The 27,856-nt window shown below is 44.2% G+C and overlaps 2 protein-coding genes across 2 annotated transcripts in view; both read left to right on the top strand.

The window, feature by feature from the left end:
• The window catches only part of LOC144672949 (EF-hand calcium-binding domain-containing protein 12-like), a 49,588-nt gene extending 23,873 nt beyond the window's left edge, over positions 1-25,715 (top strand). Inside the window, exons 3-5 of the mRNA XM_078534952.1 lie at positions 10,530-10,655; positions 22,322-22,447; positions 23,319-25,715. Of these exons, the coding sequence (XP_078391078.1) occupies positions 10,591-10,655; positions 22,322-22,447; positions 23,319-23,589 (462 nt within the window). The 5' untranslated portion in view covers positions 10,530-10,590 and the 3' untranslated portion in view covers positions 23,590-25,715. The remainder of the gene's footprint in view (positions 1-10,529; positions 10,656-22,321; positions 22,448-23,318) is intronic.
• The window catches only part of LOC144672946 (uncharacterized), a 98,550-nt gene that overhangs the window by 35,067 nt on the left and 35,627 nt on the right, over positions 1-27,856 (top strand). The window lies entirely within an intron of this gene.

Raw genomic sequence — 27,856 nt, 5'->3', positions numbered from 1 at the left:
ATACAGCCTTTAACCTCTCAAAGGTGGTCTGACAAGACTATCCAGTTAACTTTTATATTTTTCTTCAACAAGTTCATTAATGGAGTGACCAGCGCACTGAAATTTGGGTCAAACTTCCTGTACAATCTATTTATCCTGAGGAACTGTGGTACTACCCATTTTGTTTAGGGACAGGAAGGTCCATAATTGCTTTAACTTTAGCTTCTCTGGGCAACATTCAACCTTGCCCCATGACATGCCCAAAATACGTGACTTTGGCTTTCTCAAACCCACTGTTCACCAAATTTATCACCAAATCAACTTTTTGTATTCTATCAAATAGTGCACTTAGGTGTTCCACATGTTCTTTCCAAGTGGGACTGTAGGCCAGTGGATCATTGATATACAAAACACTGTTGTGTAATCTGGCAACTACTTGGTTTGTCAATCTTCAAACAGTAGTTGGTGCTTTCTTTATTCCAAATGGCATAATCTTACAGGTTGTCTGGGTTACAAAAGCAAAGATTTCTTAGGCTTGACCTGTTCGTGGAACTTGCCAATAACCTTGCAGCAAATCAACCTTGCTAACAAAGCCTGAATTTCCAACTCCAGCAATGCACTCCTCAAGTCGGGGAATTGGATACAAATCAGTTTTTCTTGCAGCATTCACTTTCCTGTAATCAGCACAGAATCTTAGTCGTCCATCAGGTTTGGTACCCGGACAACTAGAAGGACTCCAGTTACTTTGACTTGCTTTAATTATATCATTGTCCAGCATAGGTGTTGATTGAGGATAAATATTGACCAGGACACCAGGGAGAATTCCCTGCTTTTTATCAAAACAGTGCTATGAAATCTTTAACACCCACCCAAACAGTCCAATTGGACCTAGGTTTAATATCTCATATGGCAGACAGCACACAGTCAGTAATGCATAGGAGTATAGTCTTCATCTTCGCATGCTCTAATGTAAATACTAATACAAAATAATTCTTCAACATGTGCACCATTTTCTTACTTTCATTGACAGTATCACTGTTATCAGTTCGCATTGCTCTTGACTGCTCTCTTTTTCCTGATATAATTGTAAAAACTCTTCATGTTGCTTTTGATATTCCTTACAAGTTTTTTTTCAAACTCCCCTTTTGTAACTCATACTATCTGTTTTGTCTGCTGCTTTTGTATCTTTCTCATTTGCCAGGAATTTTATGGGCTTTTGTATTTTTTTTTGTTTTAGATTTATGTTGTCTCTCATCTCTTTAGTTGTCCATGGCTTTTTTTTTTGTTTCTTGCCCCTAGAGGCATAATAAACTGTTTCTTGTATCATATTGAAAAGGTTTTTGAACATCTCCCACTTTTTTTTGTCCTACCCATCAACAGATTTGCCCACTTTACTGTGGACTGTCTCTGTCTCTGTCTCAACCCAGGATTCGCCAGGACATGATCCCAGGTCTGATAGTTATCTCCTAGCTTTGCACTGAAGTTCCCCATCACAATCAGCTTGCCCTCCTGTGGAGTATTTGCAATGGCTCTAACCAGGTTCTGATGGAATTTGTCCTCCAGACTAGTCATTGTTGGAGAGTATGCACTGATGATTGTCGCATTCTTGTTCACAATCATAGTTGTGGAGTCATGAGGGGATCACTTATGTACCTAGAGCAAAGCTGACATTTGCACTCACCTCTCATTCTTTGGCTTGCCTATCCAGAAAAATGTGTAGCCCACTGATAGCTCTGTTAGCTGGCCCCCCTCTGCTAGGTGCGTTTCACTTAAAGCAGCAATGTCAATATTGTGTTGTGATAACTCCCTGCCAACCGGAGCAGTTCTGCACTAGGGTCAGGAGCTGTTGCATTAAAAAGTAGAATTTGCATGTTGTGAGAAGCTCAGGAGAGTTACAGTGCCCTATTACCATTGTTAAACTCTCTGCCCTTTCCTGATGCAATCTGCTATATTTTACAGAAGTTGCTATTCAGCTCTATAACTTTGATTTTGATTAACCTTTTCAGACATAAATATATCCTTGCATGAGACCTCCTTTCTCCTTATGAATTTAAACCCCTGTTTGCTGCCCTAGATATTTGTTTCATCAGGACACTGGTCCCAGTCTGGTTTAAGTGGACTCCATCCCAAAGGAACAGTTCCCTCTATGTTCAGAAGTGTCAGTGTCCCATGAAAAGAAACCCATGCCCCCCACATCAGTCTTTCAACCAACCATTTATATCTCTAATCTGCTTATCCATATGACAGTGTGTGTGAGGCTCAGGTAGTAATTCGGTAATGTTTAAGGGTCTCTTTAATTTGGTCCCTAACTCCTCAAATTCCCTCAACAGAACCTCATTCCTGGTTCTATTACAGAAGGGTCAGCAAGTGTAAATCATCTACCCTTAGCATTGCAAATTTTAAGTTCAGATAATTATCCAATTCCCTTTGAAAACCACAATTGAACCTGCCTCCACCATGCTCTCAGGTGATGCATTTCAGATCCCTACAGATTGCTGCGTGAAAAGGTTTTTCCTCATGTTGCCGTTACTACTTTTGTCAATCACCTTGTATTTGTGCTCTCTTGTTCTTGATAGGAACCCTCCTATCAAATCTCCTCTTAATCATCTCTCCTCCGAGAACAGCACCCAGTTTCTCCAATCTGTTCATGTAACTGTAATGTCTCATCCCTAGAACCTCAGAGAATTTGCAGGGCTTTGGGTAAAGGTGGGGAAATGGGACTAGGTGAATTGCACTTGCAAAGAGCTAGCACAGACACGATGGGCCAAATTGGCGCCTCCTGTGATGTAACCATTCTATGATCCTATAAATAGAACTAGGAATGGGGTTCTGAGGGAATTCTGATGAGCTACAGTCCAAATTAAAAAGAGCTTAAGAATAACTGAACCTGGTAACTCGCGTGAATCTTTTTTGCCCACCTGTCTAATGCTTTCGCATTTTTCCTACAGTGTGGAGCCCAGAACAACACAATCCTCTAGTTGAGGCCAAACCAGTGTTTTATACAGGTTTATCATAACTTCCTTCCTTTTGTACTCTATGCCCCTATTTTTAAAGTCCAGGAACCTGTATGTTTTATTAAATGATTTCTCTACCCGCCCTGCCATCTTTAACGATTTGTGCACATATACCCAGGTCCACACTTCAGCCAGACACAACAAGACACTCAAAATCACAGTCTTGATAACTCTTTTCTTAAAATCTCTACTAATTCCTATGCTGAGCAATTCTTTATTACCTCCATCACTAAAGGTTGGTGAAGGTAATATTTTTACCCTGTTAGTCTGTAAACAATATATCTCAAAAACTAATGAATGGATTTTAACAAAACCTTTTACACGGAAAGGATATGGCCTAAGGAAGAACTGATTAGTTTTTCGAAATTGCAGTTCCTGGAAATTTTTTAAGCATCTATAAACATTGGGAGATGGGGTGAATTGACTTTTATTTTAGAATGTTGCGGGTTGTTTGCTTTAGAATGTTGTTGATAATTTTAGAATGTTGCGAGTTACCTCAGCTGCTGTAGTGGAATTTGTCACAGCTTTCAATATGTGAGCAGAGTTTTCAGAGCAGGTCATTGGATGTGGATTGGCCTAAAGCCTCCTCACTGAGATGAAAATTCTTAGTAAAAAGATTTCTTTTTTCAGCTTTGTAGTTACAGAGCATCAATGAATCAGGTAAAAGCCTCGAGGAAGAGCTGAATAAATGCTGAGCATGCTATCGAAGATTTTAATCTTACACCCATCGGGACAAACGCAAGAATACCAACATTCAAAGGGAACAACAGTTTGTAATGAGAAACAGGCTGCTGATTGGCTGGAAAGTGGACTCTGGTCAAGGCATTGGCATGGAGAATGCAACAGTTATCCCAAAGCTTTTGTTTAAATTCAAAAAAGGCAAGCGGCCTCTGATTGGTTGAGGCGTGCCATGGGAATGTTCAAGGAGCAGTGTGCCCAAGCATTTGTGTGATTTGAAAAGGTGCCATGCCTGGATAAATTCTTTTTGCCTGCTGAGGTCCAGGTCCTGCTTCTAGAAAGTGCAAGTGAGCCACATTGTGAGTCCGCACATTATTGTTCCCTTTGAATGTTGGTATTCTTTCATTTGTCCATCTTTTGAGCATGGCATAGCATGCACTCTACTGAACTATTCACTTTATTGGAGAATGCATTCTTTGCCATTGCTATTCTAGCTCTGACTCCTTTAAGTCAGTAAACATCTTCTGACAAGATGCTTCTCAGGTATGTAAATTGTGATCCAGCTGTTGACAATTTATCTTGACCTCTGCCATCTCACCATTATTTCTTCCAATCTTCATAACTTTCGTCTTTTTTACATAAAATTTCATTTCATAAGCCTTGACCACTTAATTCATTCTATCCATTAGTATCTGTAGATCACCTGCTGCGCTAGTCTCTAGGGCCTGGTCATCCAAAACTATCGCTACCTTCAATAGACCTCTTACCTTCTGTACTACATCTTTTGCTTCTTTATCATGCCTTCTGTATAGATGTTAAAGAGCAATAGCGATAGTACACAGCTTTGTCTTAACTCATGCCGAATTACAACCAGTTTCACCATTATTGTCTTGATTTTTTTTTTATTTGTTCATGGGATGTGACTAGGCCAGCATTTATTGCCCATCTCCAATTGCCCTTAATCAGAGGGCACTTAAGAGTCATCCACATTGCTGTGGGTCTGGAGTCACTTTCTGTGTCATAGCTCTATGCCTGAGCAGAGAAACGATACTTTTACATATACTCTGAGCTATATCTGTGTTTAGCTTACTTTGCTGTGGGTTTGGTTGAAGATGGAAATGTATTTTATAAGTGTATCCAAGGAGCAGAATTCTTTGGATTTTTAAAATTATTTAAACTTGTTGGCCATTAACCATTTATTTGGCCATTATAAAAATATTCTATGAAATCTTTAACAGTTTTGAAGTTTATTCAGATATAAAGAATGCCTGAAATTCATGCACTGATTTTCCGATAATTAATGAGTATGCAGTCAGATTAAAGAACATCTCTATTTTAATGAATCTCTAATTTAAATCTCTTGGGTCCTCGCGGAGAGGAAAGAGTATTTGCAGTGCTCCAATTTAAAGCACAATATTTCACTTTAACAAATATACGGATAGGACAATTGTACAAGTCCCCAACTAAAACAGCCATCCATGACAAATTTAAGTGGATATGGATTGTACAATGAGTGGTACTAATGGACTCAATGGCCTTACATCTTGCAGGAATTATGTTCCTACCAGTGGTCATGCCCAGCCTCCTCAAGAACCATTATATTTTGTAAATAGAGTCATAAAGGTCTACAGAAAAAGGCCCTTCAGCCCATCAAGTCTGTGCTGGTCAAACTAACTATTCTAATCCCATTTTCCAGCACTAGGCCCATAGCCTTTTATGCCATGGCATCGCAAGTGCATGTCCAAATACTTCTTAAATGTTATGAGGGGTTCTGCCTCTACCACCCTTTCAGGCAGTGAGTTCCAGATTCCCACCACCCTCTGGGTTGAAAAATTCTTCCTCACATCCCCTCTAAACCTCCTTGCCCCTTACTTAAATCTATCCCCCCATGTCATTGATTTCTCCATCAAGAGGAAAAGTTCCTTCCTGTCTACCCTATCTATGCCCCTCATAACTTTATACACCTCAATCATGTCCCCCTCAATCTCCTCTGCTCCGGGGAAAATAACCTCAGTCTATCCAAAACAAAAACAAAAATACCTGGAAAAACTCAGCAGGTCTGGCAGCATCTACGGAGAGGAGCACAGTTAACGTTTCAAGTCCGAATGACCCTTCAACAGAACTAAGTAAAAATAGAAGAGAGGATGAAATATAAGCTGGTTTAAGGGTGGGTGGGGGGACGACAAGACGAGCTGGATAGAGGGCCAGTGATAGGTGGAGATAACCAAAAGATGTCACAGACAAAAGGACAAAGAGGTGTTGAAGGTGGTGATATTATCTAAAGGAATGTGCTAATTAAGGGTAGAAAGCAGGACAAGCAAGGTACAGATAGCCCTAGTGGGGGTGGGGTGGGGGGAAGGGATCGAAATAGGCTAAAAGGTAGAGATAAAACAATGGATGGAAATACATTTAAAAATAATGGAAGTAGGTGCGAAAAGAAAAATCTATATAAATTATTGGAAAAAGCAAAAAGGAGGGGGAAAATTGGGAAGGAGGTGGGGATGGAGGAGAGAGTTCATGATCTAAAATTGTTGAACTCAATATTCAGTCCGGAAGGCTGTAAAGTGTCTAGTTGGAAGATGAGGTGCTGTTCCTCCAGTTTGTGTTGAGCTTCACTGGAACAATGCAGCAAGCCAAGGACGGTCATGTGGGCATGAGAGCAGGGTGGAGTGTTGAAATGGCAAGCGACAGGGAGGTCTGGGTAATGCTTGCGGATAGACCAAAGGTGTTCTGCAAAGCGGTCACCCAGTCTGCGTTTGGTCTCTCCAATGTAGAGGAAACCGCATTGGGAGCAACGAATGCAGTAGACTAAGTTGAGGGAAGTGCAAGTGAAATGCTGCTTCGCTTGAAAGGAGTGTTTGGGCCCTTGGACGGTGAGGAGAGGGGAAGTAAAGGGGCAGGTGTTGCACCTTCTGCAGTTGCATGGGAAGGTGCCGTGGGAGGGGGTTGAGGTGTAGGGGGTGATGGAGGAGTGGACCAGGGTGTCCCGGAGGGAAAGATCCCTGCGGAATGCCGCCGGGGGTGAAGGGAAGATTTGTTTGGTGGTGGCATCATGCTGGAGTTGGCAGAAATGGCGGAGGATGATCCTTTGTATGCAGAGGCTGGTGAGCTGATAAGTGAGGACAAGGGGGACCCTATCATGTTTCTGGGAGGGAGAAGAAGGTATGAGGGCGGATGCGCAGGAGGTGGGCCGGACACGGTTGAGGGCCCTGTCAACCACCGTGGGTGGAAAACCTCGGTTAAGGAAGAAGGAGGACATGTCAGAGGAACTGTTCTTGAAAGTGGCATCATCAGAACAGATGCGACGGAGGCGAAGGAATTGAGAGAATGGGATGGAGTCCTTACAGGAAGCGGGGTGTGAGGAGCTGTAGTCGAGGTAGCTGTGGGAGTCGGTAGGCTTGTAATGGATATTGGTGGATAGTCTATCACCAGAAATTGAGACAGAGAGGTCAAGGAAGGGAAGGGAAGTGTCAGAGATGGACCATGTGAAAATGGGAGGGGTGGAAATTGGAAGCAAAATTAATAAATTTTTCCAGGTCCAGACGAGAGCATGAAGCAGCACCGAAGTAATCATCGATGTACCGGAGAAAGAGTTGTGGGAGGGGGCTGGAGTAGGACTGGAACAAGGAATGTTCCACATATCCCATAAAGAGACAGGCATAGCTTGGGCCCATGCAGGTACCCATAGCCACACCTTTTATTTGGAGGAAGTGAGCGGAGTTTAAGGAGAAATTGTTCAGTGTGAGAACAAATTCAGTCAGACGGAGGAGAGTAGTGGTGGGATGGGGATTGTTCGGGCCGCTGTTCGAGGAAGAAGCGGAGAGCCATCAGACCATCCCAGTGAGGGATGGAGGTGCAGAGGGATTGGACGTTCATGGTGAAGAGGAGGCGGTTGGGGCCAGGGAACTGGAAATTGTTGATATGATGTAGGGTGTCGGAGGAGTCACGGATGTAGGTGGGAAGGGACTGGACAAGGGGAGAGAGAATGGAGTCAAGATAGCAAGAAATGAACACCACTGAACATCACGCCATTGTTTCCAGGACTGTAACTGACCTCATCTCCTCTGGAGATCTTCCTTCCACAGCTTCCAACCTGATAGTCTCCCAACCTCGCTTCTACCTCCTACCCAAAATCCTCAAACAGGACTGCCCTGGCAGACCGATTGTGTCAGCCTGTTCCTGCCCCACGGAACTCATTTCTTGCTATCTTGACTCCATACTCTCTCCCCTTGTCCTGTCTCTTCCCAACTACATCCGTGATTCCTCCAACCCGCATGGGCCCCAGCTATGCCTGTTTCTTTATGGGGTATGTGGAACATTCCTTGTTCCAGTCCTACTCCAGCCCCCTCCCACAACTCTTTCTCTGGTACATCGATGATTACTTCCGTGCTGCTTCATGCTCTCATCTGGACCTGGAAAAATTTATTAATTTTGCTTCCAATTTCCACCCCTCCATCATTTTCACATGGTCCATCTCTGACACTTCCCTTCCCTTCCGTGACCTCTCTGTCTCAATTTCTGGTGATAGACCGTCCACCAATATCCATTACAAGCCTACCGATTCCCACAGCTACCTCGACTACAGCTCCTCACACCCCGCTTCCTGTAGGGACTCCATCCCATTCTCTCAATTCCTTCGCCTCCGTCGCATCTGTTCTGATGATGCCACTTTCAAGAACAGTTCCTCTGACATGTCCTCCTTCTTCCTTAACCGAGGTTTTCCACCCACGGTGGTTGACAGGGCCCTCAACCGTGTCCGGCCCATCTCCCGCGCATCCACCTTCTTCTCCCTCCCACCTTCTTCTCCCTCACACCTTCTTCTCCCTCCCAGAAACATGATAGGGTCCCCCTTGTCCTCACTTATCACCCCACCAGCCTCTGCATTTAAAGGATCATCCTCCGCCATTTCTGCCAACTCCAGCATGATGCCACCACCAAACAAATCTTCCCTTCACCCCCACCCCTGGCGGCATTCCGCAGGGATCTTTCCCTCCGGGACACCCTGGTCCACTCCTCCATCACCCCCTACACCTCAACCCCCTCCCACGGCACCTTCCCATGCAACTGCAGAAGGTGCAACACCTGCCCCTTTACTTCCCCTCTCCTCACCGTCCAAGGGCCCAAACACTCCTTTCAAGTGAAGCAGCATTTCACTTGCACTTCCTTCATCTTAGTCTACTGCATTCATTGCTCCCAATGCGGTTTCCTCTACATTGGAGAGACCAAACGCAGACTGGGTGACCGCTTTGCAGAACACCTTTGGTCCGTCTGCAAGCATTACCCAGACCTCCCTGTCGCTTGCCATTTCAACACTCCACCCTGCTCTCATGCCCACATGACCGTCCTTGGCTTGCTGCATTGTTCCGGTGAAGCTCAACGCAAACTGGAGGAACAGCACCTCATCTTCCAACTAGGCACTTTACAGCCCTCCGGACTGAATATTGAGTTCAACAATGTTAGATCATGAACTCTCTCCTCCATCCCCACCCCCTTCCTGATTTTCCCCCTCCTTTTTGTTTTTTCCAATAATTTATATAGATTTTTCTTTTCGCACCTACTTCCATTATTTTTAAGTGTATTTCCATCCATTGTTTTATCTCTACCTTTTAGCCTATTTCGATCCCTTCCCCCCACCCCACCCCCACTAGGGCTATCTGTACCTTGCTTGTCCTGCTTTCTACCCTTAATTAGCACATTCCTTTAGATAATATCACCACCTTCAACACCTCTTTTTCCTTTTGTCTGTGACATCTTTTGGTTATCTCCACCTATCACTGGCCCTCTATCCAGCTCTTTAAGTCTCCCCCCCACCCCCTTAAACCAACTTATATTTCACCTCTCTTCTATTTTTACTTAGTTCTGTTGAAGGGTCATTCGGACTCGAAACGTTAACTGTGCTCCTCTCCGTAGATGCTGCCAGACCTGCTGAGTTTTTCCAGGTATTTTTGTTTTTGTTTTAGATTTCCAGCATCCGCAGTTTTTTGCTTTTATCTCAGTCTATCCAATCTCTCCTCATAACTAAAACTCTCCAGCCCAGCCAACATCCTGGTTGCACTCTCTCTAGTGCAATCACATCCTTCCTATAATGCAGATTCCAGAACTGCACGTAATACTCTAGCTGTGGGCTAACCAGCATTTTATACAGTTCCAGAATAACCTCCCTGCTCTTATATTCTATGCCTCGGCTAATAAAGGCAAGTATCCCTTTTGCCATCTTAACCACCTTATCTATCTGTCCCGCTACCTTAAGGAACCGGTGGACATGTACACCAAGGTCCCTCTGATCCTCGGTACTTCCCAGGGTCCTACCATTCATTGTGCATTCCCGTGCCTTTTGTCCTGTCCAAGTGCATCACCTCACACTTATCCAGATTAATTCCATTTGCCACTGATCAGCCCATCTGACCAGCTTGTCTATATCCTTCTGTAGTCTAAGGCTACCCTCCTCACTATTTATCACCCAACCAACTTTCGTGTCATCTGCGAACTTACTGATCAACCCTCCTACATTCAAGTCTAAATTATTTATACATACCACAAACAGCAAGGGACCCAACACCGATCCCTGTGGAACCCCACTGGACACAGGCATCCAGTCACAAAAACACCCCTTAACCATCACCCTTTGCTCCCTGCTGCTCCGCCAATTCTGGATCCAATTTGCCAAATTGCCTTTGATCCCATGGGCTCTTACCTTCGTTATCGGTCTCCCATGCAGGACCTTATCAAAACCTTGCTGAAGCCCAAGTAGACTACGTCAAATTTGAGAGTTTCTATTGAGATAACTTCAGGAAAACACTGAGTACCAAAGAGTACAGGATTGTCTGTGAATATTTCTCCATCTTATCAAAATCCTAGACGGCAAATCGCTTTGGATCAGCTCAACTGTGCTTTGGCACAAAAGGAGGGGTCCCTCCAGATGCAGTTAGAAGTGGAACACAGTTTCCTGAAGGAAGTCATTGAAGAGCCAGAGAGAAAGCTGAGGTAATGTGACTGTTTCTTTTCCCACCTGCTCACCACAACCTCCTCCATATTTCCAAGTTCAGTCCTGAAGTTGCTAACTCTTGCTGGAATACAAGTGCCAACTCTTTGAATGTTGAGCTGGTCACTCTTAGTTGTCCACTCAACTATCCATGTCTGCCTGCCTTGCTTTGTTTTGAAGATTCCACAAGCATAGTTTGAGGACTGGCAGGGAATTTTCCTGGTGCTCTTCATTCCTCCCTCAACCAACACCACCACAAACAGATTAGCAGGTTATTTATCTCTGCGTTCTTTGTGGGAACTTCTGTTCGCAAACAGATTGGCACAAATGCCCACATAAGATTGTATTTAATTTCATGTGAAGAGTATTGAGACAAAACTGAGAGACAGGTTACAAGCTGAATGCTGAACTCATTATTATTTGGCAATGGACTGCCTCACAGATGAGCCCAATCCTGCCTTATGTTATTGGGTAGATCAAAACTGGAACCTCCCCCAGCCCTGGTCAATTGCTAAGATAAAGGCAAAACACTGCAGATGCTGGAAATCTGAAATAGAAACAAAAAATGCTGGAAAAACTCTGGTCTAGCAGCACCTATGGAAAGAAAGACAGAGTTAACGTTTCGAGTTCGTATGACTCTTCTTCAGAGTCATACGGACCTGAAATATTAACTGTCTTTCTCTCCACAGATGCTGTTAGACCTGCTGAGTTTTTCCAGCATTTTTTGTTTTTGTTTCAGGTCAGTCAAGCTAGTTCTTGTAGTCGATACTGCCCAGCAGCCACCCAGGCTCAAATGTCAAAACTCAGCATGAACCAAGGTTTCAACCCTTAACCTTACTGCTCTCCCGAACATTGTTGTTTCCTATTAGGTGTCTGGGGAAAAAAAAAAACGCCAGCTGGGCAAGACACCTATCGTATTCCATACCTGATATCACACCTATTCACTAAGACTGTGGGTGGGAGTCGTACTCTAGATGTGAACCAGCGGGTGTGTAAGCACGTGTACGGGCGACTTGATCCAGACGTGAACTCGAGGAATGCAAGTGGGTGTCCTTCTTTGGATACCAGCCATGGATGTGTACGAGTGAGAGTTTGTGGCGTACTCTGGATGTAAACCAGTGAGTATGCATAGGTGTGAGTGGATGGCCTACTCTGTAAATGAACAACTGATTGTGTGAGTAGGTGATTTGCTTTACACATGAACCTGTAGGTATGCAAAAGAAGTAGGTGAGTGTTGCAGGCAGGAGAGAGGCAAAGTGAACTTGTTTATCCTCTCACTGTCTGTCCGTAAGAGATATTTTTGAATTAGTTTTAAAATAGGCTGTGGCATGTTTACCCAATCGCTCAATTTGTCTGATCCAATTCAATAATCACTTGCAGCAAAGTCACATAATGATTAATTGAGAAAGTTAGTTTATTTGAAATATCGCAGAGGGGGTGGGACACACACACACACACACGCACACGCATGCACTTGAGTGAAGAGGTTTCCCTCATCTTAGTCCTAAATGGCCTACCTCGTATCCTGAGACTGTGACCCCTTGTTTGACAGCCCCCAGCCAGAGGAAACATCATCTCTGCATCCAGTCTGACAGCCCTGTCAGAATTTTATACATTTCAATGAGATCCCATCCTGTTCTAAACTCCAGTGAATACAGGCCTAGTCAGCCCAATCTTTCCTCATATGACAATCCTGCCATCCCAGGAATCAGTCCGGTGAACCTTCGCTGCACTCCCTCTATGGCAAGTATATCCATTTTTAGGTAAGGAGACCAAAACTGCACACAATACTCCAAGGTGTGGTCTCACCAAGGCCCTGTACAGTTGTAGTAAGACATCCTTGCTCCTGTATTCAAGTCCTCTCGCAATGAAGACTAACATACCATTTGTTGTCTTAACTGCTTACTGCACCTGCATACTTGCTCTTAGTGACTGGTGTACAAGGACACCCAGGTCCCTTTGTACATCAACATTTCCCAATCTATCACCATTTAAATAATACTCTGCCTCAGACTCAGGCGTTTACAGCAGAGAAGGTCATTTGGCCCATCATGTCCCATATTCTCATACCATACACTAATCCCATTTTCCAGCACCCCCTACACCTCAACCCCCTCCCACGGCACCTTCCCATGCAACCGCAGAAGGTGTAACACCTGCCCCTTTACTTCCCCTCTCCTCACCGTCCAAGGGCCCAAACACTCCTTTCAAGTGAAGCAGCATTTCACTTGCACTTCCCTCAATTTAGTCTACTGCATTCGTTGCTCCCAATGCGGTTTCCTCTACATTGGAGAGACCAAACACAGACTGGGTGACTGCTTTGCAGAACACCTTTGGTCTGTCCGCAAGCATTACCTAGACCTCCCTGTTGCTTGCCATTTCAATACCTCACTCTGCTCTCATGCCCACATGTCTGTCCTTGGCCTGCTCCAGTGAAGCTCAACGCAAACTGGAGGAACAGCACCTCATCTTCCAACTAGGCACTTTACAGCCTTCCGGACTGAATATTGAGTTCATCAATTTTAGATCATGAACTCTCTCCTCCGTCCCCACCCTCTTTCCGATCCCCTCCCTTTTTTTTCCAATAATTTATATAGATTTTTCTTTTCCCACCTATTTCCATTATTTTTAAATGTATTTCCATCCATTGTTTTATCTCTACCATTTAGCCTTTTTCGATTCCTTCACCCCACCCCACCCCCCACTAGGGCTATCTGTACCTTGCTTGTCCTGCTTTCTACCCTTAATTAGCACATTCCTTAGATAATATCACCACCTTCAACACCTCTTTGTCCTTTTATCTGTGGCATCTTTTGGTTATCTCCACCTATCACTGGCCCTTTAGCCAGCTCTACTTGTCCCACCCCCACTTAAAGCAGCTTATATTTCACCTCTCTTCTATTTTTACTTAGTTCTGTTGAAGGGTCATTCGGACTCGAAACGTTAACTGTGTTCCTCTCCGTAGATGCTGCCAGACCTGCTGAGTTTTTCCAGGTATTTTTGTTTTTGTTCTAAATCTAACTGAGTTATGGTCACTATCTCCAAAGTGCTCCCTTACTGATACACCTTCCACCTGCCCGGACTATTTCTGAATGCCATTCCGTTTTTCCTACAAAAGTGGATAACTTCACACTTATCCACTTCATACTGCATCTGCCAAGTATTTGCCCACTCACTCACCTTGTCTAAATCACATTGAAGCCTCTTAACATCCTCCTCACCACTCACATTCCAACCTAGTTTTGTATCATCAGCAAACTTGGTCCCCTCATTGATATATATTGTGAATAGCTGGGGCTGAAGCACTGATCCCTGCAGTACCCCACTAGTCACTGCCTGCCATTCCGAAAAAGACCCATTTATTCCTACTGTTTCCTGTCTGCTAACCAATTCTCAATCCGTGCCCATATATTACCCCCAATTCCATGTGCATTAGTTTTGTGCACTAACCTCTTATGTGGCACTTTATCAAAAGCTTTCTGAAAATCCAAATATGCCACATCCACTGGTTCTCCCTTATCAATTCTGCTAGTTATGTCCTCAAAAACCTCCAATTTCCCTTTCGTAAACCCATGTTGACTTTGTCTAATCCCATTGATATTTTCTAAGTGTCCTGTTATCACATCCTTTATAATAGACCCTAGCATTTTTCCTACCACTGATATTAGGCTACCAGTCTGTAATTCCCTGTTTTATCCCTCCCTCCTTTTTTAAATAGTGGGGTTACATTTGCCACCCTCCAATCTGCCGGGACTGTTCCAGAATCTAAAGAATTTTGGAAGATGACAACCAACGCATCCACTATTTCCCTGGCCACCTCCTGTGATGTAGATTATTAGGCCCTGGGGATTTATCAGCTTTCAGTCCCAGATCTGGGAAACGGACTCAATGTTATCTCTGTCTCTCTCTCCACAGATGCTGTCAGACCTGTGGAGTTTTTCCCGCATTTTTTGTTTTTGTTTCAGTCCCATTAATTTCTCCAGCACTTTTTTTAGTAATACTAATTTCCTTCAATTCCTCCTTCTCACTAGACCCTCGATTCCCCAGTATTTCTGGGAAGATATTGGTGTCTTCCTCTGTGAAGACAGGACTAAAGTAGTTGTTTAATTGCTCTGCCATTTCCTTGCTCTCTATTACAAATTTGCCTGCTTTGGACTATAAGGGACCTACGTTTGTCTTCACCAATGATTTTTTTCTTACATACTTGTAGAAGCTTTTACAAGCTTTTATGTTCCATGCAAGTTTACTCTCATACTCAATTTTTCCCCTCTTAATCAATTTCTTGGTCCTCCTTTGCTGAATTCTAAACTGCTCCCTCAGGCTTGCTACTTTTTAAAGCAACTTTATATGACTCCTCTTTGGATCTAATACTATCCTTAATTTCTTTTGTTAGCCATGGTTAGCCACTTTCCCTGCTGTGTTTTTGCGCCAGAAAGCAATATATAACTGTTACTATGCATTCGGTCCTTAAATATTAGCCATTGCCTATCCAGCGTCATGCCTTTTAATGAAATTCCCCAATCTATCTTAGCCAACTCACACCTCATACCTTCATGGCTTCCTTTTAGGTTTAGGATTGTTTCGGATAGATCTAGTTTTCGATTGGACTACTTCACTTTCCAGCCGAAGGAAGAATTCGGTCACTGTTCCCTAAAGGACCCCGCAGAACAAGATTATTAGTTAACCCCTTCTTGTTGCACAAAACCAAATATAGGATAGCCTGTTCCCTAGTTGGTTGCTCGACGTACTGGTCTAAAAAACCATCTCGTACACACTCCAGGGGCAGAATTTTACGCCAGCGGGATTTTCTGGTCCTGCCAAAGTCAATGGAGTTTAGAATGCCTCGGCTCGACCCTGCCTCAACTGGGCTGTAAGGTTCTGGCCCAGAAATTCATCTGCCATAGTATTATTGCTAATTTGGTTTGCCCGGTCTATGTTGATTAAAGCCACCCATGATTACTGTAGCACTCTTGTTACATGCATCTCTAATTTCCTGTTTAATACCATCCCCTAACTTACCACTACTGTTTGAAGGCCTATGGACAACTCCCACTAATATTTTCTGCTCCTTGTTGCTTCTTAACTCCACCCAGATTGATTCTACATCTAGATTTTCTGAGCCCATATTCTCACTATTGCACTGATTTCATCCTTAACTAACAACGCAATGCCACGCCACCTCCTCTTCATTTTTGCCCATCCGTCCTAAATATCGAGTACCCTTGGATATTCAGTTCCCAGCCTTAGTCACCCTGCAGCCATGTCCCCGTAATCGCAATCATTTCATACCCATTTACATCTATTTGCACTGTTAATTTGTCTACCTTATAGCGAATGCTTCATGCATTTAGATACAGTGCCTGTAGACTTGTCTTTTTATGCATTTTTTTTGTTCTATGGCCATTTTTGCTGCTAGCCCCTTCTTCACTGAAGCTGCCTCAGGGAGATTAAATTGATAATGAAAATTTTCAATAAATGATCTAAAAAATTATTTAAACATGTCCCCTCGTGACAGTGTCACATGAGCTGGGACATGTTTATGCATTTAGCAAAATTTATTAAATTATTTTATAAAACCTTTTTCCTGAAAAAAGCGAAGGCGGCTTGGGCTCTTCGCCTGCCCACCAACCTTAAGGTTGGATGGGCAGCGTTGTAAATAAGGTTAATTACTTTAAATGACCTTAATAGGCCATTGACAGTTCAGTAGGTGCGCAGCCACTTCCAGCACACGCCCACCAAACGAAATATCTAAATGACGCGCGATGATGCTGGGACGCATGCCCGATGCCATAGTGCATCATTTTTCACGTCGGGCCTGCCCCCGCACGCCGACGGCAGTATTTTGGCCCTGATCTCCCGAACACGTTGCTCTGGGAGTAATCCTGAGGTTATTACATTTGAGGTCCTGCTTTTCAATCTAAAAGAACCACAAATAAATATTAGTTCGTGATTTCCAGAGTCCAGAAAGTCAAAGCCCAAAAGGTGTTTCCTTTGTAGTGGAGTTAGTTCAGGCGAGTTCCTGGTTGAGTACGGCAGCATGAAAATCATTCAACAAGTGACGATGCAGCACGATGGGATTTCTGTGCTTAGACCGCTTGGCAGACAATGATCAGAGACTTTTGAAATCAAGCAGACTCTAAGGAATTAAGACGTGGTGACCAACTGCATAGTCAGCTGGGAGTCCTGCTGGAGATCTTTTCTGTTGGTGTTAATTCAGCAGACTGCTTGTTTCTCAGTTCTCAAATGAATATAGAGATTTCAAAATGGTCAGTTGAGTCACGTAACCTTCTTTCTCCACAGTGATTTCAAAAGGGATTCTGGTGTCTATGTCTGAACTCTGTTTTGTGGCTTATAATGTCCCAGTCATTAGCCTCTGAAAGAGTCACCATCCATGTTGAGGATCTTGTTTTGGGGAGCCATTGTATGGGCAGACACTGACTCTGCTAGAGGGGTAAGCTTATCAAGATGCAGATGGTGTCCATTGTCCCCTCAATAGTCCCAGACAGTTCTATGTGTGCGATGGGTCTGTTAACAACTCTGCAGGAATAACAAGTTTCGATTTCTGCGAGTCTCCTTGTTTCATGATGATAATGCCCTTATAATGGGGTGTGAGATTCCACAAGGATGAGAAGGGAACTCTTGTTCTTGTAACTCCTTTTGGAAGCTTCCAGGACAGATGGCCAATCATGTGAGTCATGTTACCCGTAGCAGCCATCTTTTGATTTAGCAAAAGTCTATTTTGAAAATAGAAAAAGAAGAATAAAGTTTGATGTACATGGTTCGGATTTCTTTTCGTATCTTATTGACATGACTTGAGGAAATGGTTGGTGCATTGGATATGAACTTCTAAACAGTCTCTATGTAGAAATTATCCCTCTGGTTTGGAAAGTTACAGGATAGTGAAACAAGAAAATTTTACACCTGTAATCTAATATCAGTTGTGGGGAAGACACTAATAATCAAGGGTCATAACAATAACCTTGTAAGGGTTCAGCTCTCTCTCCTATCACTTCCATCGCTTCTCAGTGGCAGAGCTTATGCTTTCCGTTTCTGACTGTGTTGTGGTTTGTTGGGTGAGGTGCATGATCAGCAGCAAGTCCCTTCCATGTACCAATGTTAATTTGTCCCTTTTTCAATCAGTCCTTCAGAGTGTCCTTAAAACATTTTCTCTATCCTCCTTGAGATCAGGTACCACCCTTGATTTGTGAAAGGAGGATCTGTTTTGGAAGCTGCTTATTTGAAGTTTTGAATTGATTGATACTTGATTTGATGATACAGTGTCCAGACCAGTAGAGCTGATTTCACATGATCATGGTTGCAATGCTGGAGAATTTGGCTTCGGTGAGGATGCTGGAGTTTGCTCAACTTGTCTTTGAGTATCATTTGGAGACACTGCTGGTGGAAATTCTCCAGCATCCAGAGGTGCCTTTTGTAGGTGACCCAGGTCTCACTGCCCTATATATAAGGGTGGTGAAAACATCAGCATTGTAGACTTAAAGCCTTTCTCCTCTTATGGAGGTCTCCATTGTCGAAGACCCGGTTATGTAATGTTTGGAATGTTGCACTGTATTACAGACGGGACAAAGAGGCAAACTGAACCCCTTTTATTTTTCTCGCCATCTGTCTGTAAGCAGAGATGTTTTAATTTTTGAAATAGGCTGTGATGTCTTTCCCCAAGTCCACTGTTTGTGAAGTCAATTATGAAGTGAACTCACAGCAAACTCTCTTTAGGATTGAATCAGAAGTATAGCTTATTCACAACTAGGGTTTTATAACTGGGAATAACTTTTTTTAAAAACCCACCAAAGATATGGACATTAATTCACACGACTGTCAGTTCCTTCATGGAATTAATGCTCAGCTGGGTTCAGGTGGTTAAAAGCAGGAGTTGCCGAATTCCTTCAAAGTTGATAATGACGCAACAAACTGAGGTTGATATACCGAGACTTGGTCTGCTGTACAGGTAGTGGCAGGAATCTTCCAGAGAACCAGGCTTCAAGAAAGTTTAGACTTGAGGCAGACTTTGTTGTCAGCCTAGAGTCCTGCTTTGGTGTTGACAGGCTGGATGTTAAAGGCAGACTGCCCTGTGAGTCCAGGAATGTAACATTAAAACTTTCCAAAAGCTGAAGGAGCCAAGGTCATGTGGTGTTGCCCGTTAGTGAGTCCAATGTTGTGTCATTATCAACTTTGAAGGAATTCAGCAACTCCAGCTTTTAACCACCTGAACCCAGCTGAGCATTACATTCCTGGACTCACAGGGCAGTCTGCCTTTAACATCCAGCCTGTCAACACCAAAACAGGACTCCAGGCTGACAACAAAGTCTGCCTCAAGTCTAAACCTTCTTGAAGCCTGGTTCTCTGGAAGATTCCTGCCACTACCTGTAGAGCAGACCAAGTCTCGGTATATCAACCTCAGTTTGTTGTGTCAGAACCTCAGTCAGTTCTGTTGTCTCTGGTCAAAATCCATTATTCAACTTTAGAGATAGATGGTGGCTATTAGTGCCTCCACATGTATAACAAGTTTCGATGGCTCCCTCTGTTATAAGCCCAGGCTAGGGTGTCAGAACATCTGCTCCTCCCTTGTTTTGTTGATTGTAATGGGTCTACACAATGATTCATGTGAGATTTCACAAAGATGAGGGTTGAGTTTTGACCTGGAATTACTGTTGGAAGTTTCCAGAATTGTAGTCAACTTGCAAATCATGTGACCTGTAGCAGCCATGTTTTTGGTCCAGCAAAGCCCATTTTTAAAAAAGCAGAAAGCAAGGTTTGATTTGCACAGTTTTTGAATTCATTCATGTCTTATGGACATGACAAAGGCAAATGCCATGTTGGCCTTTATTGCAAGGAGATTGGAGTACTAGAATAAAGAAGTTTTGTTACAATTGTACAGGCTAATTAGACCACATCTAGAGTAATGTATGCAGTTTTGGTCTCCATATTTAAGGAAGGATCTACTTGCATTGGAGGCTGTAAAGTGAAGTTTACTAGATTGGTCCCTGGGATTGAGGATGTTGTCCTATGATGAGAGGCTGTGTAAACTGAGTCTATATTCTCTGGAGTTTAGAAGAATGAGAGGTGATCTCTGTAAAACACACAAGATTCTGAAGGGGCTTGACGGGGTAGACACAGAGGTTGTTTCCCCTGGGGTGGGGAATCTAGAACACGGGGTCACAGACTCAGGATAAGGGAATGATCATTTAGGGCTGAGATGAAGAGAAATTTCTTCACTCAAACGATTGTGAATGTTTGGAATTCTCTACCCCAGAGGGGTTGTGGATGTTCCATTGTTGAATATATTTAAGACTGGGAGAGAGATTTTCAGTTTCAGGGAATTAAAAGACATGGGGAACAGGCAGGAAAGTGGAGTTGAATCCCAAGATCAGCCATGATCGTATTGAATGGTGGAGCAGGCTCAATGGGCCATACGGTCTACTTCTGCTCCTGCCTCGTGTTCCTCAAAAAATCAGTCTAACGCAGCCTTCTCTGAACAAATTATTCGGTGCAGGTAGAACAGATATAGACATGATATAGACCTGGGGTAAATTTAGAAAAGCTATTTCTGCTAGTTAGGCAATATAGGACATGGGGGCAAAGTCTGAAAATTAGAGCCAGTCCTTTCAGGGGTGACGTTAGGAAACATATCTACACAAAAAAGTGGGAGAAGTTTGGAACTCTTCCACAAACTAGACCAGATTCTAGATTAATTGTAAATTTTAAATGAGATTGATAGATTTCATTATCCAAAGGTATTAAGGGATATGGGGCAGAGACAGGTATATGGAGTTAGGTCGCAGATCAGCCACATGTTGGTGTAACATTGGCAAATGCAAGCTAAAGACCATCTCCAATGAAAGAATCTAACCATCACCCCTTGATGTTCAATGCCATTATCATCACTGAATCCCCCACTATCAACATTCTGGGGGTTACTATTGACCAGAAACTGAACTGGACCAGCCATATAACTATAGCTACAAGAGCAAGTCAGAGGTTGGGAATCCTGTGGTGAGCAACTCACTCCCTGACTCCCCAGAGCCTGTCCACCATCTACAAGGCACAAGTCAGGAGTGTGATGGAATACTCCCCACTTGCCTGGATGAGTGCAGCTCCAACAACACTCAAAAAGCTTGATACCATCCTGGACAAAGTATCCTACTTGATTGGCACCCCATCCACCACCTTCAGCATTCACTCCCTCCACCACTGACGCACAGTAGCAGCAGTGTGTACCATCTACAAGATGCACTGCAGCAACTCGCCAAGGGTCCTCAACAGCACCTTCTAAACCCACGACCACTACCACCTAGAAGGACAAAGGCAGCAGATACATAGGAACACCACCACCCGGAAGTTCGCCTCCAAGTCACTTACCATCCCTACTTGGAAATATATCGCCATTCCTTCACTGTCGCTGGGTCAAAATCCTGGAACTCCCTCCCTAACAGCGCTGTGGGTGTACCTACACCACAGGGACTGCAGCGATTCAAGAAGGAAAAATACCTTCTCACCTTCTCTAGGGCAATTAGGGATGGGCAATAAATGCTGGCCTAGCCAGCGAAGCCCACAATTTTTTAAAAACTCTGACCATCTGTCTCCCCCTCCCCCCGTCACTTTGTCAACTTGATTAGGGAAGGCGATGGTGTAGTAGTATTGTCGCTGGGCTAGTAATCCAGAGGGTAATGCTCTGGGGACCTGGATTCGAATCCTGCCACTGGCAGATGGTGGATTTGAATTCAATTTTTAAAAATCTGGAATTAAAAGTCCAATGATGACCATGAAACCATTGCTGATTGTCGTAAAAACCCATCTGATTCACTAATGTCCTTTAGGAAGGAAATCACCTGGGCTGGCCTACATGTGATTCCAAACACACAGCAATGTGGTTGACTCGTAAATGCCCTCTGAACAAGGGCAATTAGGGATGGGCAACAAATGTTGGCCTTGCCAGCGACGCCCACATCCTATGAAGGGAAAAAAAAATCACCTCGTTCCCCAGCACTAGATCCAGCAGTGCCTCTGTTCTAGTTGGACCTTTAACATACCGTTCAAGGAAGTTCTGCTGCACACATTTCAGAAATTACCGCCCTCCTTTCACTTTACTCTTACAACATCCCAATCAATACTGGGGTAATTAATAAACTCCTCCTCCTCCATCATCTCTGCTCCTTTGGACAGCCACTTGCTCCAAGGTGCTATGGTCCAGCCTCTGACAATCCTTAGGACAGTCTTTATCCTTATCCTCAGGAATAGCAATGTCATTATAGCTGTTTGAGGATCCTCATTCACTAGCTCACCTGGTTTCCCCTTACTCTGCATGCTGTTGGTCGCACCAAACCCATTCTGAACCTGTACCTCTACCAGGTGTGACTGAAGTCTGGAGTAAACTGTCCAGACCCTGCACCACCCCCATTAAGTATCAAAGTGTCCCCAACTCACATTCCCCACGATGATTGGAACCGAGTTATCTAACTGCTGATGTGTTTGCTTGGGACCATCTCACGTGTCCACAAACACTGACATTCTACTGCCCAAACAGTTATGAAAGATCTGACCTCGGATCCTGACTTCCCACAACACTGCTGGGGATCTGCAACTCAGTGCTGGGCTCAAAACTTCAATCTTCCTCTCATTTCAATTTTTCTCATTTCTCTGGATTTCTCCTCAGAGTGCCTAAGACTACCTCACTCCAATCCCGCAGGAAAAGCCGTGGGAAAGAGAAGGATGGTGGAGCCCTTTCACCTAGCAACAAGAAACTACACATGACACTGGATGACTATACGAAATACACAAGGTTAAGTTCCCCATGTATTGTTTTCTGGAATATTGTAGTCATTTCGCAAAGTGCTTTAACATTCTGTAGGAGCTCGCTTGGCAAAGCTGGGCCCTGACTGCAGATGAATGTAGCCCTCTATGTAAGTACATGCTGTGAGTTTCCTGCAATGCGGACACATTCTGCAAAGAGTGAGCAGTCATCAGTTGGCATGGTGTTGAGAGATCAAACTCCGAGCTCTTGCACCAGCTGTAGAGTCAATGTGTGTGGACAGATTGTGGGGAGTGAACTCCTGGTGCATCATTAATGAGGCTTACCTCACACAGTGACATTACCAGATCTTCCAAACTCAACAGGGATGAATCAATCCTCAGATTCCAGAGAAAAGTACTGCAGAAAACTTGATACACACAGCCCAACTCACGCACACACACACAGCACCCCCCAACAGCTATGCACACAGCCCTTCAGACACACACCCACAGGTACACACACAGCCCCGCAGACACACGCCCACAGGCGTACACACGGAATATAAAGCTAGTCTCGATAATGGTGACCATTAAACTATCATCAAGTGTTGTAAAAACCCATCTGGTTCACTATTGTCCTTTAGGGAAGAAAATCTGCTGTCCTTACCTGAACTGGCCGTGACTCCAGACCCACAGCAATGTGGTTGACTTTGAACAGAATGGCTTGCTAGGCCATTTCAGGTGTCAGTTTAAAGGCAATTAGGGATGGGCAACAAATGCTGGCCTTACTTGTGGCACCCACATCTGACAAAACACTCATGATTGCATTGACTCCATCAAAATCCACAAGAATAAATTGAGCTGGAAAGGTTAAAACACAACTGCTGTTATCAATGCCTTCTCTTGATTGTGTTTTTCAGAAAGTTAAAGGCAAAGCTTCAGTCTGTGCCAGGCTCGTCTACCAACATCCAGACCAACACAAATGCCTTCTGGCCTGGCCGCATTTTGGATAAAGTACGTATGTACCTCCCGCACACCCAGTTAGAGCACAAAGAAGTGTTCATTAGTAGCACCCATGAAGATGCAAGCCTCCGTCCCTATTACTACCACTATGACAAGAGTTGGCCCATCAGCGACCAGGGATATCTTACATATGGGGACATAGAAATGAACAAGCGCTACTGGCTGTGACCCACCCACTTGCAGTCAGACTGGGCCTGCGGAATGTTCCTTGGAACCGTGTGGCACTTGGACATTGCAGAAATCCATCGACTCCTTCCTGTCATCAGCATGAATTGGTGCCAAAAGTTGTACAACTTAAAAGCTTCTGCACAGACCAAGAGACCAGGACTTTTAATTCCTTGGCCACCTTCCTTACAAATATTCTCCTTCTCAACTGAAGCAGCACCTGTGCCCAATAGTAATAAGTATACATCATCTTTTGACAGGAAGACATCTTAGATCAAATAAAATGTTTTACTTACATTTCCACCATATATTTTTTTGCTAAGGTTTACTGACAAAAACTATTCCCATTAGCTAATCGTACAAGAATGAGGGGGCATTGATTAAGGTTTAGGCAAGAGAAACGGCAATGTGAGGAAGTGGTAATGACCTGGAACTCACTGCTTATGAGGGTAATGGGAGCAGCGGTGATCAATGATTTCAAAAGGAAACAGGCACTTGAGAGAAACAATCTTGCAGGGTTTCAGGAATAGAGTGGGGGAATGTGATTGATAGTATCACTCTACAGAGAGCTGGAATGGACCTAATGCATTCCTTTTGTGCAGCAATGATTATATGACTGTCCTAAATTTAACCAAATTGCTCTTTCAGTGATTCTCATCCCTTGTATGACAACTCTGAGGGCCAATTAGTGAGAAAAGTCCAAATTGTTGGGACCAACAAGGCTCTATACAAAATGAGACCAGGTGCAGAATTTCACATTCACCACCCCCCACAGCGGGTTCTGAGGCAGGGTGGGGTGGGTGTTGTCAAATTGCATGGATGGGATTCCCTCTGGGTTCCCGGCAGCCCCGACCTCAGAGTTTAATGGCCACTTAAGGGCTGCTTCCTGCGTGGTCTCAATTTTTAGGCTGGCGGGCGAATGACAGCTCAGTGAGAGGTAAGGCTAGAAATGAAGGGAGTGAGATCTCGGGCACCAAGGTTGGGGGTGGGGTGGGGGGGTGAATGACTCCATCAGAAGCCCCCTTCTGACTGGGGGCGCTGTTCCCTGAAAGCCCGGTGACCTGCGGTCCTCCCTCTCCCCCACAGCCTATGCCCCGAGACCCTGATCGCCCCTTTGCGATCCTGCAGGTCTTCCCTACCATCCCCAGCCTGACCCTTGACACTTAGCTTTCCCTCCGATTCCTCTGACTTAGCCTCACAAAGGGTCTCGCAGAGGCTCTTCTGGCCGCCACATGTCCATGAAGCTGGCATATCCCCGAGGCGGCACATCCCCCTGAGTCGGGTGGGGAAGATCCACCTTCCTGACAAACAACACTTGTTAGAGTGTAAAAGGGCAGCGGGGCCCCTCAGGAGTCAACAGGGATGTGCTCGCTGCCTACTCTTCGGATGGTGGGTGCTCAGACCCAGCCACCCTAAGAATTCTACAACAGAGCTCTGCACAGACCAAGCGAGAGACACCAGAGCTCTGCACAGACCGAGCAAGAGAGCAGGGCTGTCATGAAAAGATAGCAATGTATATAATGTTATTGGAAATTTTTTTTTTTTAAATAGAGATTTAGTCTGCGCTTGTGTCTGTGTCTTATTTGGATTTAAGACAGCTAGCCTGGTTGCTTTGATGTATAGTAGCTTAGATTTTAAACTTAAGGTAGTTAAGGTAAAGGGTGCATTTGCATTTTGTTGAATAAACCATTCAAAGACTGGGGGTGAAATCTTGCACCTAGCTAGCAGAGACCAAGCAATATGTTTATATTACTAATAAAATTGGTACTATGAAAGGGGTTTTATTGTTAGAAGAGATGGAGTTCAAAGGGTGTGGTGATACAATGAGAATTTGCATTCAAAGGGAAGGCTAGGTATAACCTCAGGAGTTAGTGTGTGCAGGTCAGAGGCACAGAAGATCTAAGCAGTTGTAAGGCTGTCTGCAAAGGAACAAAATTGAAAGGAACTTCATTTTGAATTCATAAGGTGAACATATACTTTGCTTGGTATCTGTTTAAAGTCTTTGCTTAATAGAACAACTTGCCTTAGTGGAGATTAATTTGGGAATTTATTAAAAAGTTATGGTAGTAATTTGTAGCCATGTGTTTAATTTGTTGTAAGTTAATAAATGTTTCATTTACTTTGATATAGAGACCACTTATGACTTGGTAGTCTTATTCCTGAATTTAGAGCTGCAACTCAAAACATACCAATTAAAAATATAAGTTATGACAGTTGTTTAAAATTTCCTTCTGGGATTTTTAATAACTCAGCATTTACCAACTATTGTGTTGTAACAATGCTCCAACACAGAGCGAGGGCCCAGAGCCCTGGCTCCTCTGTTTCTCCTTCTCGTTTTTCTCCTGGCTCAGCCCTCACTCCTTCTGATGCCCTTTTATCTCTTGGCTCAGCTCTCACTCTTATCATCTGGCTCCTCTCACTCCTTCATCCTCTTTTACATCCGGGTTCCTCTCTTACTCGTTCTCACTCTATCTCCTTGCTCCTCTCTACTGCTTCTCATGCTATTTCATCCCCCCAGCTGCTCCCTTTCTCGTTCTCATGCTCGTTTATCTCTCGGTTCCTCTCTCATTTCTTCTCAGTCTCTATCTCCTGGTTCATCTCTTGCTCTGACACTTATCTCCCAGTTCCTCTCCCACTTCTTCTCACATTGCTTTATCTCCTGGCTTCTCTTGCTCCTTCTCATGCTTTTTAACCCCCCCCAGTTGCTCTTTTTCTCCTTCTCACACTCCTATATTTCCCATCTTGTTTTCTTGATTCTTCCCACATTTATCTTCCAGCTCCACCCTCGCTCCTTCTCGTGTTCCTATATCTCCTGGCCCCTCTCACTCTTATCTGCCGACTTCTCTCTTGCTCCTTCCCATGCTCTTTTATCTAACACCTGCTTTCTCAATCCTTATCACTCTTATCTTCCAGCTCTACTCACTTTTTCTTGCATTCCTTTATCTCCCAGCTCCTCTTACGCTACTTCTCGCATCCCTTTATCTGCTGGTTCGTCTCTCGTTCTTTTATTCCTCCCAGCTCCTCTCGTGATCCTTCTCGCTCTTATCTCCTGGGCCTTTCTCACTCCGTCTCATGATCTTTGATCTCCCGCTCCCCTCATTCTTTAATTCCTCCCAACTACTCCCTTTTCTCCCAGCTCCTCTTTCACTCCTTTATCTCCTGACTCGTGTCTCACTCCTTCTCAGGCTCTTTGATCTCCTGGCTCTTCTCTCGCTCTTATCCCCTCCCCCAGCTACTCTTTTTCCTTCTCACTTTGCTCCTGGCTCCTCTCACTCCTTCCCATGCTCTTTCACATTCCAGCTCCTAACTCACTCCTTGTCAGGCTCTTTTGATCTCCTAACTCCTCTCTCACTCCTCCCCACAGCTCTTTTTCCTTTTCATGCTCTTATCTCCCAGCTCCTCTCTTGCTCCTTCCTACACTCTTATCTCCTGCCTGCTTTCTCGATCCTTCTCACACTTTTACCTTCCAGCTCCTCTCATTTCTTCTCATGCTGTTTAATCCCCCCCAGCTGCTCTCCTCCTCCGGCTCTTTTATCTCCTAACTCCTCCCTCACTCCATCTCATGCTCTTATCTTCCAGCTCCACTCTCACCCCTTCTTATGCTGTTTTATCTCACTATCTCACTCCTTCTGATGCCCTTTTATCTCCTGTCTTCTCTCTCATTCCTTCTCACGCTGTTTTTCCTATCCTTCTCTCTTGTTCCTTCTAATGCTGTTTAATCCCCCAGCTGCTCTCTTTCTCCTGCTCACACTTTTTTTCTCCCAACCTCCCTCTCACTACATCTTGCTCACTTTTATCTCCCATTTCTCTATCTGCTTTTTGCTCTCCCAACTCCTCTCTTACATTTCTCATGCTGTTTATTTCTTGGCACATCTCTCATTCCTTCTCACACTGGTTTATCTCCCTGGCTCCTCTTTCACTGCTTCTTATACTCTTTCTCTCCAGCTCCTCTCTCACTTCTTCAAAGTCTTTTATAAGCAGGCCCCTCGTACTCCTCGCTCTATCCCCTGATTCATCTCTCGTTTCTCCTCGCACTCATCTCCCAGCTCCTCTTTCCCTTCATCTCATGCTCTTTAATCCCACCCAGCTCCTCTCTTTTGTTACTCGCAATAAAAGGTTGTGGTGGAAGAATTAATCCAAGCAGGTCTCTTGGTTAAAGCTGGTTTATTTCCAAGCCAACTTCTCAGTGCTACTGACTTCCTAGTAGCTTCCACATAGTGTTCTAGCTGCACCTTTTTATTCTATTCAGTTGGGATAATTAGTGCCCATC

The sequence above is a fragment of the Cetorhinus maximus genome, unplaced genomic scaffold (assembly GCF_964194155.1).
Source record: "Cetorhinus maximus unplaced genomic scaffold, sCetMax3.hap1.1 HAP1_SCAFFOLD_162, whole genome shotgun sequence".
Taxonomy (NCBI): Eukaryota; Metazoa; Chordata; class Chondrichthyes; order Lamniformes; family Cetorhinidae; genus Cetorhinus; species Cetorhinus maximus.
Note: the sequence above shows the minus strand (reverse complement) of the source record. Positions and strands in the feature narration are given on the sequence as shown.